Genomic DNA, 12,487 nt, shown 5'->3' on the forward strand with positions numbered 1-12,487 from the left:
ATTTTATTGATTTAAAAAATGAGGCTCGGAAATACTTCCAAAACGTCACCCACTTTATGGGTCTGTCTGTTAGAGTAGCATATGGCAGCCAGATGCAACCACAGGTGCAGAGACTGATTAGAATAAAACACACAGTGCTTTGGCAAGGAATGATGGAGGACTGTTTGTCAGAGTCACACGGCAGTCACACAGTAGGAGTCACATTAACTCCTACTTCACATACTTGTATGTAGTTGTCTCAAGCGGGATGGAACTCCCAAGGAACTCAACTGTCTACACTCGTCTTCATTTCTCTATGCAACATGTAGTTTGCATCCTAACTAAAAATACACCTGAGTGCTTGTGTAATAAGAGAGTAAATGAAAGTACACCAGCATTGTTTACTTTTTCTCTTAGAATACTGCTGAGGTATTACCCAGAAAGAACAGCAGCACTGAGGCAGGAAGTGATACGTTTTCATTCTGTTTTCCTATGTAAATTTAGGCTCGGTTGACCAATCCACTTTCAAAACTATGCATTTTTAAATTTTTCAAGCAACTTATTTTAGAAATACAAAATATCTTGTATTTTTATTGCTATTGAAAAAATCTGCATTGGTACCAGAGGACTCAGACGAAACAAATGAAAGCTTCTGACAACCTATGATTTCTATTATTAATAGGCTTATAAGATCATTTATATCTTACACAAATGTAAAAATATATCCATTGGCCTCATAGTTAAAATGATTCCCAGAAAATTATAGTCAGAACCAACATTTGCGCAAACTAAACATTATGCCCACACCAGCAAACTAAGATTCCGTTGACTTCTTGGTGATTTAATCTGGAATAAGAAATCTGCCCGTATACCTTTCCTCTGCTTCCTCTTTCAGGGACACAATATCTCATTTGTGTATCTAATGATAATGACTGGTATAAAGGTGGTATTGTTTTAAAGTCTACACACGATTTCAATACTCTTAGAGTTTGCCAAATACGCTCAAGGCATAAAAGCTGGGAAGTGGATTTTTATGGACTCAGTTACTACCTGAAAATGACACTTTGTAAGTCAAAGGGGTATTCGATGATCCCTGTGGTGGGGACTCGAACTCTAAGCACATCTTGTTGCGTAGGCAGGTAGGTAGGGTCGGCAACGCGGTCCAAGTCATTAAGATAGCTGGAGGAAGGAAGACACAATGAGAACGTTAGTGACACCATCACACAGAAAAGGGAAGGGTGACAATGAATCCTAAGAGAAAAGTGACGAAAAGAAAGGAAAAAAAGGAGCAAGTGGTAGAGAAGTTCGTGAAGTGAGAGATAAAGTCAACCTTCCGTCTATGGATTACCTGGTGCATAGTAGTTCTCATTTCCTCTCTTCTTATCAAACAGAAATCATACAAGAAGTAAAGGGGAAGAAGAAAAGAAATTCAGTGCCCTCTACTTGTTTAACAGGTCTGGTGGGTAAGCAGGAGTTTAATAAAGCAAACAGTTTTTGAATTATTTATCCAAATGTTATTTGTATAAATAAACAGATAACAGAGTTACATGTGAGGTCAGGATGCATTTTTTTTGCAGAACATCAGAGCCTTTTCCTGGAATGTATTTCCCTTATTCCCCTAAGAGAGGACAGCAGCATACCATGTCCTAAACTCTGTCCAAAAGCTAAGTCATTCACAGTTAATGTGAAGCCATGAGATTTCTAGTTACCGAGACAACAACATCTAAAAGTCGGATATTCCCAGTGTATGGAGTCACCACACCTAAACTTTAAATTTATCTGTTTATATGATACTTTCTCATTAAAAAAAAAACCAACCTTTTAATTTTGAAATAATTTTAGACTCACAAGAAGTTGCAAAAATACTAGAGACGTCTCCTGTAACCTTCACCCGGCTTCCCTCAATGACAACATCTTATGTGACCACGGTACATTATCAAAACCAGGAATCTGACACTGACCCAATGCTATTAACTAAACTGCAGACCTAATTTAGATTTCACCAAGTTTTACACACACACACACATTTGGGGTGGGGTGTATATAGTTCTATGAAATTTTATCACATGTAGAGATTCATGCAATCACCACCACAAGCAGGATACAGAATTGTTCTGTTACCAAAACTTCTTTGGGCTGGCCATTCCCAACCCCAGTCCATGGCAACCACACAGATACTCTCCATCAGTATAATTCTGTCTTTTCAAAAATGTTATATTCCATTCACTTTCTGATTCTCTCAAATTACGAAAATAATTTGCAACTCTGAGAATTACATAATTTGATATAATTGATGACAAACAGGTGAAAATGACTGTTCTGTATGGCATCCTCATGATTTCAAAGAGCCACCATGTTCCCTTTGACCCTGGAGAGGATGGAGCACAGATATGATTTCAAAACATACAACAACAAAGTGTACACAGGAAGTAATCAGTACAGCCTTGGAAGGAGTTAGGTCCTCAATACGTTTATGCCCCCAAACAAGAGACAGTGAGTTCTGAGACATGTAACAGGGAGTAACCACTGTGGAGCATATTATATATAGATCAGTAAGAGCATCATCACTCAGTTGATGTGACCTACCAGGGGTAAGGACTTTGTCCCATCCACCCTCATTCCTGCGTTCGCACCTGAGAGAGCGCCTGGCAAATAGTACTTAATGGTTATTTGTTGAATGGATAGATGGGTTCCAATGTCGAGATTTAGTTTTAGCATTATTTAAATATCATTCTCACTAGTGGTGTTTCTACATTAACAATACTGTTAAATTTAAAACTGAATATTTAGAAAAATACTATATTGAGTCTTTAAGATTCATGGGATCATAAAATAGAAGAGCTAAGTCTGACTTTAACAAAGAAATAAATTACTGCCTTTTTGAAGGTCTATCAATCCTTTAAGACAAAAAAAGATTTCGTCTGGAAATTCCTACTGCAAAGCAATTAATTAGCATTCTAGTGGCCTTATCCCAAATACATCAATGATTCTCTAGTTGGTAATTAGCTCTCTACTGATTGACAGGAACCAGCCCAATATCTTTCATTATGATAAAATTGGCTAGGGGACAAAACAGGGGAGAGGCTGGGAGATTATGGGTGTGAGAGGCAGGAAGGAAATGTAAAAATGGACTGGACCCAAAATTTTAGTCAATATCTTGGCATGGTCTTGGACTTGTCTGATGGGATTAACAAGACCATGTTCTGGAAGCTGGTCTGTATCTCGTTCTATAGATACACCAGCTCATCGCTCCACAAATGCAGAGTCAACGGGCTCCTTTCATAGATGTAGCTTTCTGATTTATCGGCTCCTTGGTCTGAAAAATTTGAAGGTATATTTTGAAATCTGCAAGATCACTGTTTATTTAACTACTATATACAAAAATTAAATTCAGAGGAATCAGAGATCTTCCGATTTACACTGGCAAGCCTGTTTGGAAATATGCTGCCCGGTAAATCATTTCTACTCACTTAACCCAACACACAGAGGTCAGGACAGAAGGTGGAGAATTCTTGGACACAAGGTGCTGCTGTCTTCTGTGGTAAAGAGAAACGTGGCCATTTCACCTTTAAACACGTGTACTTACACAGGAGAATTTAAAGGATCGGCACATGATGTGGGACATTTCCTGTCACACTGCACAGTGGGAACCTTACTAGTCTCTCTCCAAGTCAGAAGGGTGGACTGAGCCCCGGGGAACACATCCTGGAGTAAGACAGAACCAGGATACGCAGGGCGGCCGAAAAGCCACAGACACGAGTCTAGAGGCTTAGTCTGCCTCTAAAAACACTGTCAGTGGTGTCTCTCCATAAACCCCAGGCACTACTAGCTGAATATCTGAAACATTCTGACTTGCAAGAATATTTCTGCCTCCTCATCTTCCTTTTGTGTCTCAATGTAAGCACAGTTTGGAGAGCAGCAGCAGAGCCTAACCATTGACTTCTACGGGGTGCCTGCGGCTTGCCGGGCTCTGCTCCGTCGTTCACTGCCCAGGTTTCAGCCCATGTGTAGGAAAGGACACGGCCACTAAAGACCCCTAGACATTTCCGAGCAATCAGAAAGTGAACTGCACTTCTTGTTCAACATTCTTTGTGACTTGCTTCAGTTGGATGCTGGAGAGAAAGGTTCACTTCACTTGGAGTAAAAAAAAAGTTACACTGATCTAGTTTAACAGAAGAAAACACTGAAGTAAACTTGTATGAAGGTTCGCTAGCTGTAACGCACGTGATCTAGAATTGGAACCAGACCAAACCTCGAACACCCCAAAATGAGGCTAGAAAAGAAAACAGAACACGAACACCCCCTCAACCAAAGGACATATCAAATATCCTCTCCTAAAGGAAGGTCTGGGTGGCTCGGGAGCTACACCAGGACTGGAGACACCTTGCAGACTATTTGAGAAACGGGCAAAACACTCAGTCCGCCCAAACCAGCATTTTTCACTGGCAAGGAGAGGCCAGGGTGGAGAGCTTCCACCTGCGTAAGCCCCAACCTGATGCAGCCCCCTCATTCTGGGCTTATGGGACGTGGAGGGTCTCACAGCACTTTCCACATTTCACATTTGCTTTGGGGGAAAAAAACAATTCTATTCCCTTAAAATTGGAGGTCTGGCACAGTGAGACTAGAGCATCCTCATTTGCTGATTCCTGTCATATTCTGAGAAAAGGTAATGATGGAATAATCTCTTAGCTGAATTGTCTCTTCCATTGAAAGGAAGAACTCAGAGTGCGTATTCTGAGGAAGAACACTGGGGCAGTATGGAGGGGATGGGTTCACACTGGATTATTCCATTCATTTAACCTTTAACAAAGAAACACTGAGGTCTGAACAAATTTATATTGCAGAGTAAATTCAGAGAGTTAATTATAGCTATAATTTGTTTTGTCGGAATGATTTTGAGTGGCTGCTGGGGTCATTCACAGCGTGTTGCTATGGTGACAGGCACAAGGTACATTTCCAAGGCAATGTATGTGTAACAAGTGGCCGGCAGTAGCTCTCCCCTGATGTCAGAGAGAGCAAAAGCCCCCTGGTATACAGGGGACTTATTTAACTGTCTAGGAGCAAAGGATTGTTTAGGACTCTGCTGGACAATGGGAGGGTTAGTTGATTAAACCCATCTTACTCCAATCCATTCATGGGGCTTCAATGAACTGCTTTGCTTTGAGACATGTAATAATTGATAATTTCATAATTAATTTAAAAAAACCTCAACATGTCCCCACTTATGTTTGCCCAGTTAGGGCTCTCACCCTCCATGGGGTCAGGAACGATGGCTACCTTTGTCCACGACGGGTCACCAACAACTTCACCAAGGGCCCGGGACATGGCAGATGCTCAACGTGTGACTCAAATTAGAACTATTTCATGGAAAATGCTGCAGTGGTTAGAAAGGCAGGTTAAGCGTTTTAGGAGAAAACAAAGGAGAAGGGGGTTGTTAGGTACCCATCCTTACAGAACTACTGCTCTGGGCTATTACTGGCCTGCCTTCCGTAAGAACGAAATTCTGAATTAAAATGCCTCTGACGAATGTAAAGACAACACAGAAAGGAAGGCAGCACTCCCTTAACTTCATTTAGAAGATGTGCTTCCTGCTCTCCTTTGGGTCCTGGCTAAAAAGTGGTATCATTTGTACACTCGTTTTATGCCTGTCAGGATCACGCTTTCAGGCCTTGGAATTCATTCGAATCCAGGGAAAACAGAGTGGGACCTAAGAAACAGACGATTCGGACACAATCTCTTTAATGGAAGAAACAGTTTTCCAATGTTTTCAGCGAAAAGCAAGGCAACAAAGCGATGTTGTAAATGTTAGTCAAATTTCTATAGTTCCTTTCCTACCGTGAAAAAAATGCAGGGACACCTGGAATTCAACAGCCACCCTGACCACGACATTGCAGTAGGTGTTAAGGAAACGAAGGGTCCCAGGATCTGACCTCTGCCTATAAGGAGTTCACCAACTTGTGGGAAGGAAAGGGTTATATATAAAGAGGAGAAACTGGGAAGCTTATTAGGATGGGAATGAATGTTTGTATATTTTGGACAGAGACATTTTCTGGGAACCGGTCTGAACTGTCTCTAATCCTTGGTGATTATCCACAAAACACCTTCTGCAGCATGACTGATTTATATGAAAGACTTAAGGAAATCATGCCCATTCATTTATAATTGCAACTTGTAACTGCTAAATTCTTTATATATTTAACTTCAGAATCATCTGACTGCAGAAAAAATAAATTCAGAAATAGGATATAACCCATTGCTTTAAATGATTAAAAATATATGAGATAAGCCTGAATGTCACTGAAACAATATGTGCTAATCAAATTAAATAAGGCATTTCTCTTCTGAATGTTTTTAAGAGATTCCAATTGTTCCTTAGTTTTGACAACAGTTTGTCAGTAACAGTTTTTAAGCTGACCTTCAAATTTAATTTAATTTATGCTCCAGTTGACAGGTAATGAGAACTTATTTTTTTTTTTAGATCTTTTTTAAAATTAAAAAGAAAAAGCCCTACTACCTATGACTGGAAGAGCAACTGAAATCTAAGCTAAGAACAGCACAGAAATTAGAAATTGAAGTTTTTTTTTTAAGGAAATGAATAAAATTTAGAGATGATTCAGCAAGTAAACTGTATCATATTACAGTTGGGGTTAAAAAAATTAATAAAAGTATTAGACATACAACCCGCAGCAATTATACCAAATGGGGGAAAGTACTGGTGGGTGGTAAGTGGGAAAAGAAATTTCTGACGTTTGGTCTAAATCCAACTAAACACAGTCAGATAAATGAATATAGCACCTTGGAGCACTTAATGTGGGATGCTATGGTATGTACTGGGGTTCTTCAACTCCTGTGTAAGGGCCTTCTATCCAGAGGCTGTGTTTATAAGAGATGTAAAGTTCAAGTCAGATATTAAGATGAAGTTCTGGCACAGAAAATGACTCTGGGTAGAATTTCACATTTTTAATTATTGAAAAGAAGGTTAGAAAAAGTAGGTCGACTTCATTAAAAAAAATTAAGAAGACCTCATTGTGAGAGGTAGAGTCCTGGGGGACCTGAAAGCTAGATCATGCCTGAGATTTTACGTGACACCGTCAAAAGCTGTGGAAGCTAAGGAGAAACCAGAAATACATGGCTACTGCATAGCTGCTATGTGACCACAAGGATTCAAAAGGATTAAGTAAAAGAAGCTGTCAACGTAAACTTAAAAAAAAAAAAAGGACTGAGAGTAACAGTTCTGCACAACTGCCATCCTGAGGGGAAAGTCAAGTACAGGTTTTGATGCAAGATCTACCTAAATCCCTCCCTCCGCCCTCCTCTGGCAGGTCCTGCTGCTGAAATGAGCCTGGCTGGTAATCTGGTTAGGCTGGTTAGGCTGGTTAGGCTCGCGAGCTGCTCAGGATTTCTGATTACTCATTACACAAACACTTTCATCTCCTCAAGAGCTCATTTTTGGAGGGCAAATCAACTTTCCCTTTTCCTCTTTAACACCTGGCACACCATGGTATCAGAGTTCAAGGAGAGGCAGCATTTATTACAAAGATTTTGTTCATGAGAAGTTGTTTCCAGTACAAAATCCCGGGTTTAAAACAAACATCACCCAGTTAGGTAGGAGGTAGGCTATTATCTCAGTTTAGGAAAGCTACTCAAGGGACAATATCCTAGGGGAATAAAACAGAAGTCTAAGAGATCATGCATTTCAGTTTTCCTTTGCCAGAAAACTAAACCAAGCCAGACAATCAGATTTTCTGAAAGTAAATTAAATACCTTATAAAAAAAGGTCCTCTCCCTGAATTTAGTAAATAGTTTCAGTATCTTAGGAATCCTGTGTGTGGATAGTTGATCTGAATATCTAACATAAAGAGACTACTAGTGTCGGGGGCGGGGGGAGAAACGATGTGTCCGTCAGGGCCAGGGCCAGGGCCAGGGCCAGGGCCAGGCGGGGGGTCACTGCCAACAGATCCCCGAGTCTGTTGCTCAAACAAATTAACCTTATAATGAAGAGCAGAAATGAAACAACAACAGAGAGAGTGAAAGAGACTGAGTGAAAGAGACTGAGAGAAAGAGAAGGGAAAGGAGGAAGAGAACTTTTTTCAATTTGCCTGTTTGGTTTTGTCAATGTACTCATCTTTTATAGGATAATTTTCAAAGCTGTTGACTAATTTTGACATAGTTTTTGTACTTCAAAAACACATCAGAAGCACCAGAAGGCTGCTTTTTATTCTAGTCTGTCTATCTCCAACTATAATGGCAGTGCTTAGTTCAGTTAATTTATACATATTGATTGAAAATCTGTTATATGTTAAATTCCAATTGCTGTGTGTGATGGAGGGAGAGGGGTTGGCACAGGGAGCTGGTACAAAATACTTAAATAAAAATATTTTCTTTGCCTTTAGGGACATCAGGCTACCTGGGAAGCAAAGATAGCACAGATGAATCAATTAAGAAATAATTAAGTGCCCAATTGTGAGGCACTAACTATGAATGCATTAAGAAGGAAGAGATGATTATGGACTGTAGTCACTAGAGAATTGTGGACAGAAGTGGGGGATGAGCTGCACTGCGCAGCCCAAGAGGGACCAGAACAGGCAGGACAGGGGAGAGAAGAGATGGGAAGAAGTCAGGGAAGACGCATAATTTACTCACTCGTTTCTTACTCATTCATTTACCAACTTTCTCTTAAAGCCTAGACTGAAAGCTAGGCGCTGTGCAGAGGGCTGGGGTGCGGGGGGAACATAAAGAAAACGATGCGAATCCTGGATCCTGTCCTTAAGGAGCCTGTGCTCTAGCAATGGAGATCAACATGCTATATAAATAACCATCCCACAGGGCAGGTAAGATGTGGTCCACGAGAGAGCTTCCAGTGATGGCAGCCAAGAGCCAGCCATGAGCAAAAGGTCGCTGATTCAAGCAGGTCTCTCGTGGTCACGTCTCCTTAACTTGGATATTGGTTCTGTAGGATCAGAACTTTCATTTTGACAAGAATGATCAGGTCTGAGGAGTGGGTCATATTAAACTAACTGCAGACCCAAATTCAATCCATTACTGCAGATCAGGAAGCCACAGCAATCCTCAAGAACACCAGGGTCAGTCCATCAGAGTCCAAATACGGCTTGGCAGGTAGGGAGTCAAACAAAGGAGTGAGTCAGATGAAGAAAGCATATTTCCTGGGCTCTCTTGAGACTGGAGGTGGGGCTACCCTCTAATAAGGTATCTGTTCTTGGAGGCCCCTTACAAAAGCCTGTCCGTCCTACCTGTGGTTCCACTGATCATTAAATCTCACAACACTCCTCAACCAGCAGCACCAGGCACTACGATGGGGCAAAAGCCAAGATACGTAAGACATAATCCTTGTTCTCAGAGCTGAATCTACTCAGTGGACATCCCTGGTCATTTATACCACCTTTAGTACTGGACAGCCTTAGCATGGCATTTACAAGTGCTGCCAGGGAACCCAATCTGGAGCTCTCCGATGCTGACTTAGTATCTGAAGTTTTGTTGCGCAGAGCACTGTTTACGGAGTACCGCGTAAGGACTGCAGGTCATCCCTTCCCTTGATACTGTAAACCCAATCTCTGGGTTAATTCAGAGCATCCGAGTCCTAAGGGAGGTTCTAATTAAATGGCAGAAGTGGAAGCACATTGCTAGTTGCCTTCTAATATTTAGTCATCTTTTATGGGAGGGGCTTGCAATTTTTTTTCCTTTTTTGGGTGGTGGGTAAAAATCAAGACAGTAAATATTTTAGGCTCTGTGGGATGCTGAGTCTCTGTTGCAATGATTCAACTCTGCCACTGGGCACAAAACCGCCACAAGTAATACACCAACAGGTGAGCTTGGCTATGTTCCAATAAAACTTAATTTATAAAGACAAGCAGCAGGCTGAATTTGGCCTGAGGGTTTTCCAGTCCTGTTCTGTGGTATCAGCACCCCAGTTTCAGCGGGTTATCCTGAGGACACGGTGGAAAGGACTAAACAGAAGGGGTCAAACTACCAAACATGCAAAGGTTCTGCCAAAATGTGAGCAAGCAGCAAAGTGACAAAGTGAAGCTCGTCTCCCCCATGCACTCTGGCCTTCAGGCAGGTGGGTGAGTGAGAACAGGTGTCAAAGCCAGCCCTTCCCCGGCTGCGCCTCTGTAACGAAGGCTGGGGAGTGTCAGGCTTATCTAAGTCTTACCATCTCTAACAGCTCCAGCCAAGCATGCTGAAAAGGGGCAATAAAGACCAAGTCTTAGAATCGTCAGAGTTCTATGGAAGACACATACAGGGTATGTTTTATTTGTTCTGTTCTTGCAAAATGTTATTAGGAGATATGGCTCAAACAGATAAAAGAAAACAAAAACAAAGGAAATTCCATCAGGTGAAAAAAAAAAGGACACTCCATGTTATTACTGTCACTCTTTAAAAAAAAACAAATGTATTCAAGATCAGTACCCTCTTCTGAGCTCAAGATAGCATTTTAGTAATTTAACTATGGAGACAATCATCTTTGTTTATGACATTTCCAGGTAAAATTAGGGGGTACCACATTTTCACTTCACTGCACAGGATAATGGTTGTTCAGATCAAGGCTGTCTACTTTTACAGAATCAAAGAATTTCAGAATTTGGGAGAGTTTAGAGATTACAGGTCACACAACAGCACCTGAGCCAAGTGAGGCTTACGTAGTTGAAGTGGCAAGGCCGGACCCTGACTCAGTGTCTTCACCGTACAGTCTCTCTCCCGCTTCCAAAAGGCTGCAGTAGGCTTAGGCTTCTTTTTAATCGGCAGATGAAGAGTAAAGTCAGGATGGCTGCCGAGTCAGAGGCAACACCACGCTTGAGTTCAAGTATTTGGCTCACGAAGCAGGAACTAATTTAACAGGTACTTCTTCAAGAAGGATTCAGCCCGAAATCAGGTGGATATGCTATAACCTACCTCGGAAATTCATTTTGCATTTTAAATTCAACATTCAAATTCCTTGTGCATTTTTACATCAAATTAAAAATTTAAGCATGAAGTTGGAAGTAAACTCCAAGTCTGACTTATGCCCAGAAGCCAATTTATTCCTGTACTTGGGATTTATGGGCTGTGGAACATGTGGACATTTTAAAAAGCAAGATTAGGGATTATTTGGTCCCTTAAGGTTAACACGGATAGAGCAGTCTTTTGCCAAAACCCTGCAGCATGAGGACTTTTCTCACTACATGTCAATGTGATTGAGATTTATGTTCTCTGGGTAATGTCACAGCTTTGGGTACTGTAGGCAGTGAACTCATTTGACCTGATGTCTCAGTGTATTAAAGCAGGTGGTGAACCTCAGCAAAAAAAAAAAAAAAAAAGTAAACCTACAGCCATCTGTTAATTATGCTCTTTATCTAAAGATATTCAGAGCCCACAGGCTTTTTGTTTTAAATACAAAATAAAAAAAATTAATAACAAAAGCTACAAAGCTCTCCAGCAACTTAGAATGCTTTTCAGTCTCTCATTAAATAGAACTGGAAGAATATGTCACATTAAAGCCAATTGCAAACTTATCCTCAACTGCTTACCCATTGTCTGGAATTTCTCTTCTCCTTGTTTCTACCAGTGCTGCCTGTCCTCTGGGCCATGTGATTGTTTATTAAGATCAGCAAGTTGGCCAATCAAAGTAGAAAAAGGAAAGCTCCAATCGTTTTATTGTGTTCTTACTGGCTCTAGCTTGACTCCAGTAAAAGTTATTTAATGGAGTGTGGGAAAAGGGGTTAAGACTGTGGACTAAAATAAAGAAATAACATTTCTCAAACATCTGTGACTTCGAACATCTTCCAGGTTCTATGAAAAACTGACAGACTGTTAAACACGGTTAAGTTTTCTAGACAATAATCAAAACCCTGCTAGGCTTGTTTTCCACTAATTCTATGTAATTTTCCCTCTTGGCCTGATACATACGAAACTACCTATAGGCAATGGTGATAGAGAATATAAATAATTTGTATCTTTCATGGTAAATGATTAATTATAGATATTTATCTATTAGTCCATCATCTATACATCTAACAACTGTCTATCAATCTCTCTCTGTTACCCATTCATTCATCCAACCTCTGTGAAATTATATTTCTTTAAAAAAATTTTTTAGGAGGGAGGTAAGTAGGGTATTTATGTATGTATGTATGTATGCATGTATGTATGTAAGTATTTAATGGAGGGGGTACCGGGGATTGAACCCGGGACCTTGTGCATGTTCAGCATGTGCTCTACCACCAAGCCATACCCTCCCCACAGCTGTCTGAGATTATATTTCACAGTAATTGAAAATTTGGGCTTTAGAGGCAGTAAATCCGTTGTCAGTTCCTACTCCTATCACTTACTAATTGTGTGACTTTGAAAAAGTTACTCAACCTCCCTGAGACCGTTTCCTCCTCTGTTTGACGGGGATAATAAGAAATATCTACAACTTTGCAAGTAAACAACTAGACATAGAATTTAACATCTAGTAAGTGCTCAGCAAATGGCGGCCGTTTTGGTAACTGAGCTTTCCAGATCCCAGGCC

The 12,487-nt window shown here is 40.7% G+C and overlaps 1 protein-coding gene across 1 annotated transcript in view; it reads right to left on the minus strand.

Annotated features, from left to right (window-relative positions):
• The window catches only part of LOC102536841 (guanine nucleotide-binding protein G(q) subunit alpha), a 268,471-nt gene that overhangs the window by 57,524 nt on the left and 198,460 nt on the right, over positions 1 to 12,487 (minus strand). The window contains exon 4 of the mRNA XM_072959642.1: positions 1,030 to 1,158. Within this exon, the coding sequence (XP_072815743.1) occupies positions 1,030 to 1,158 (129 nt within the window). The remainder of the gene's footprint in view (positions 1 to 1,029; positions 1,159 to 12,487) is intronic.

This window comes from Vicugna pacos, chromosome 4 (genome assembly GCF_048564905.1).
Source record: "Vicugna pacos chromosome 4, VicPac4, whole genome shotgun sequence".
NCBI lineage: Eukaryota > Metazoa > Chordata > Mammalia > Artiodactyla > Camelidae > Vicugna > Vicugna pacos.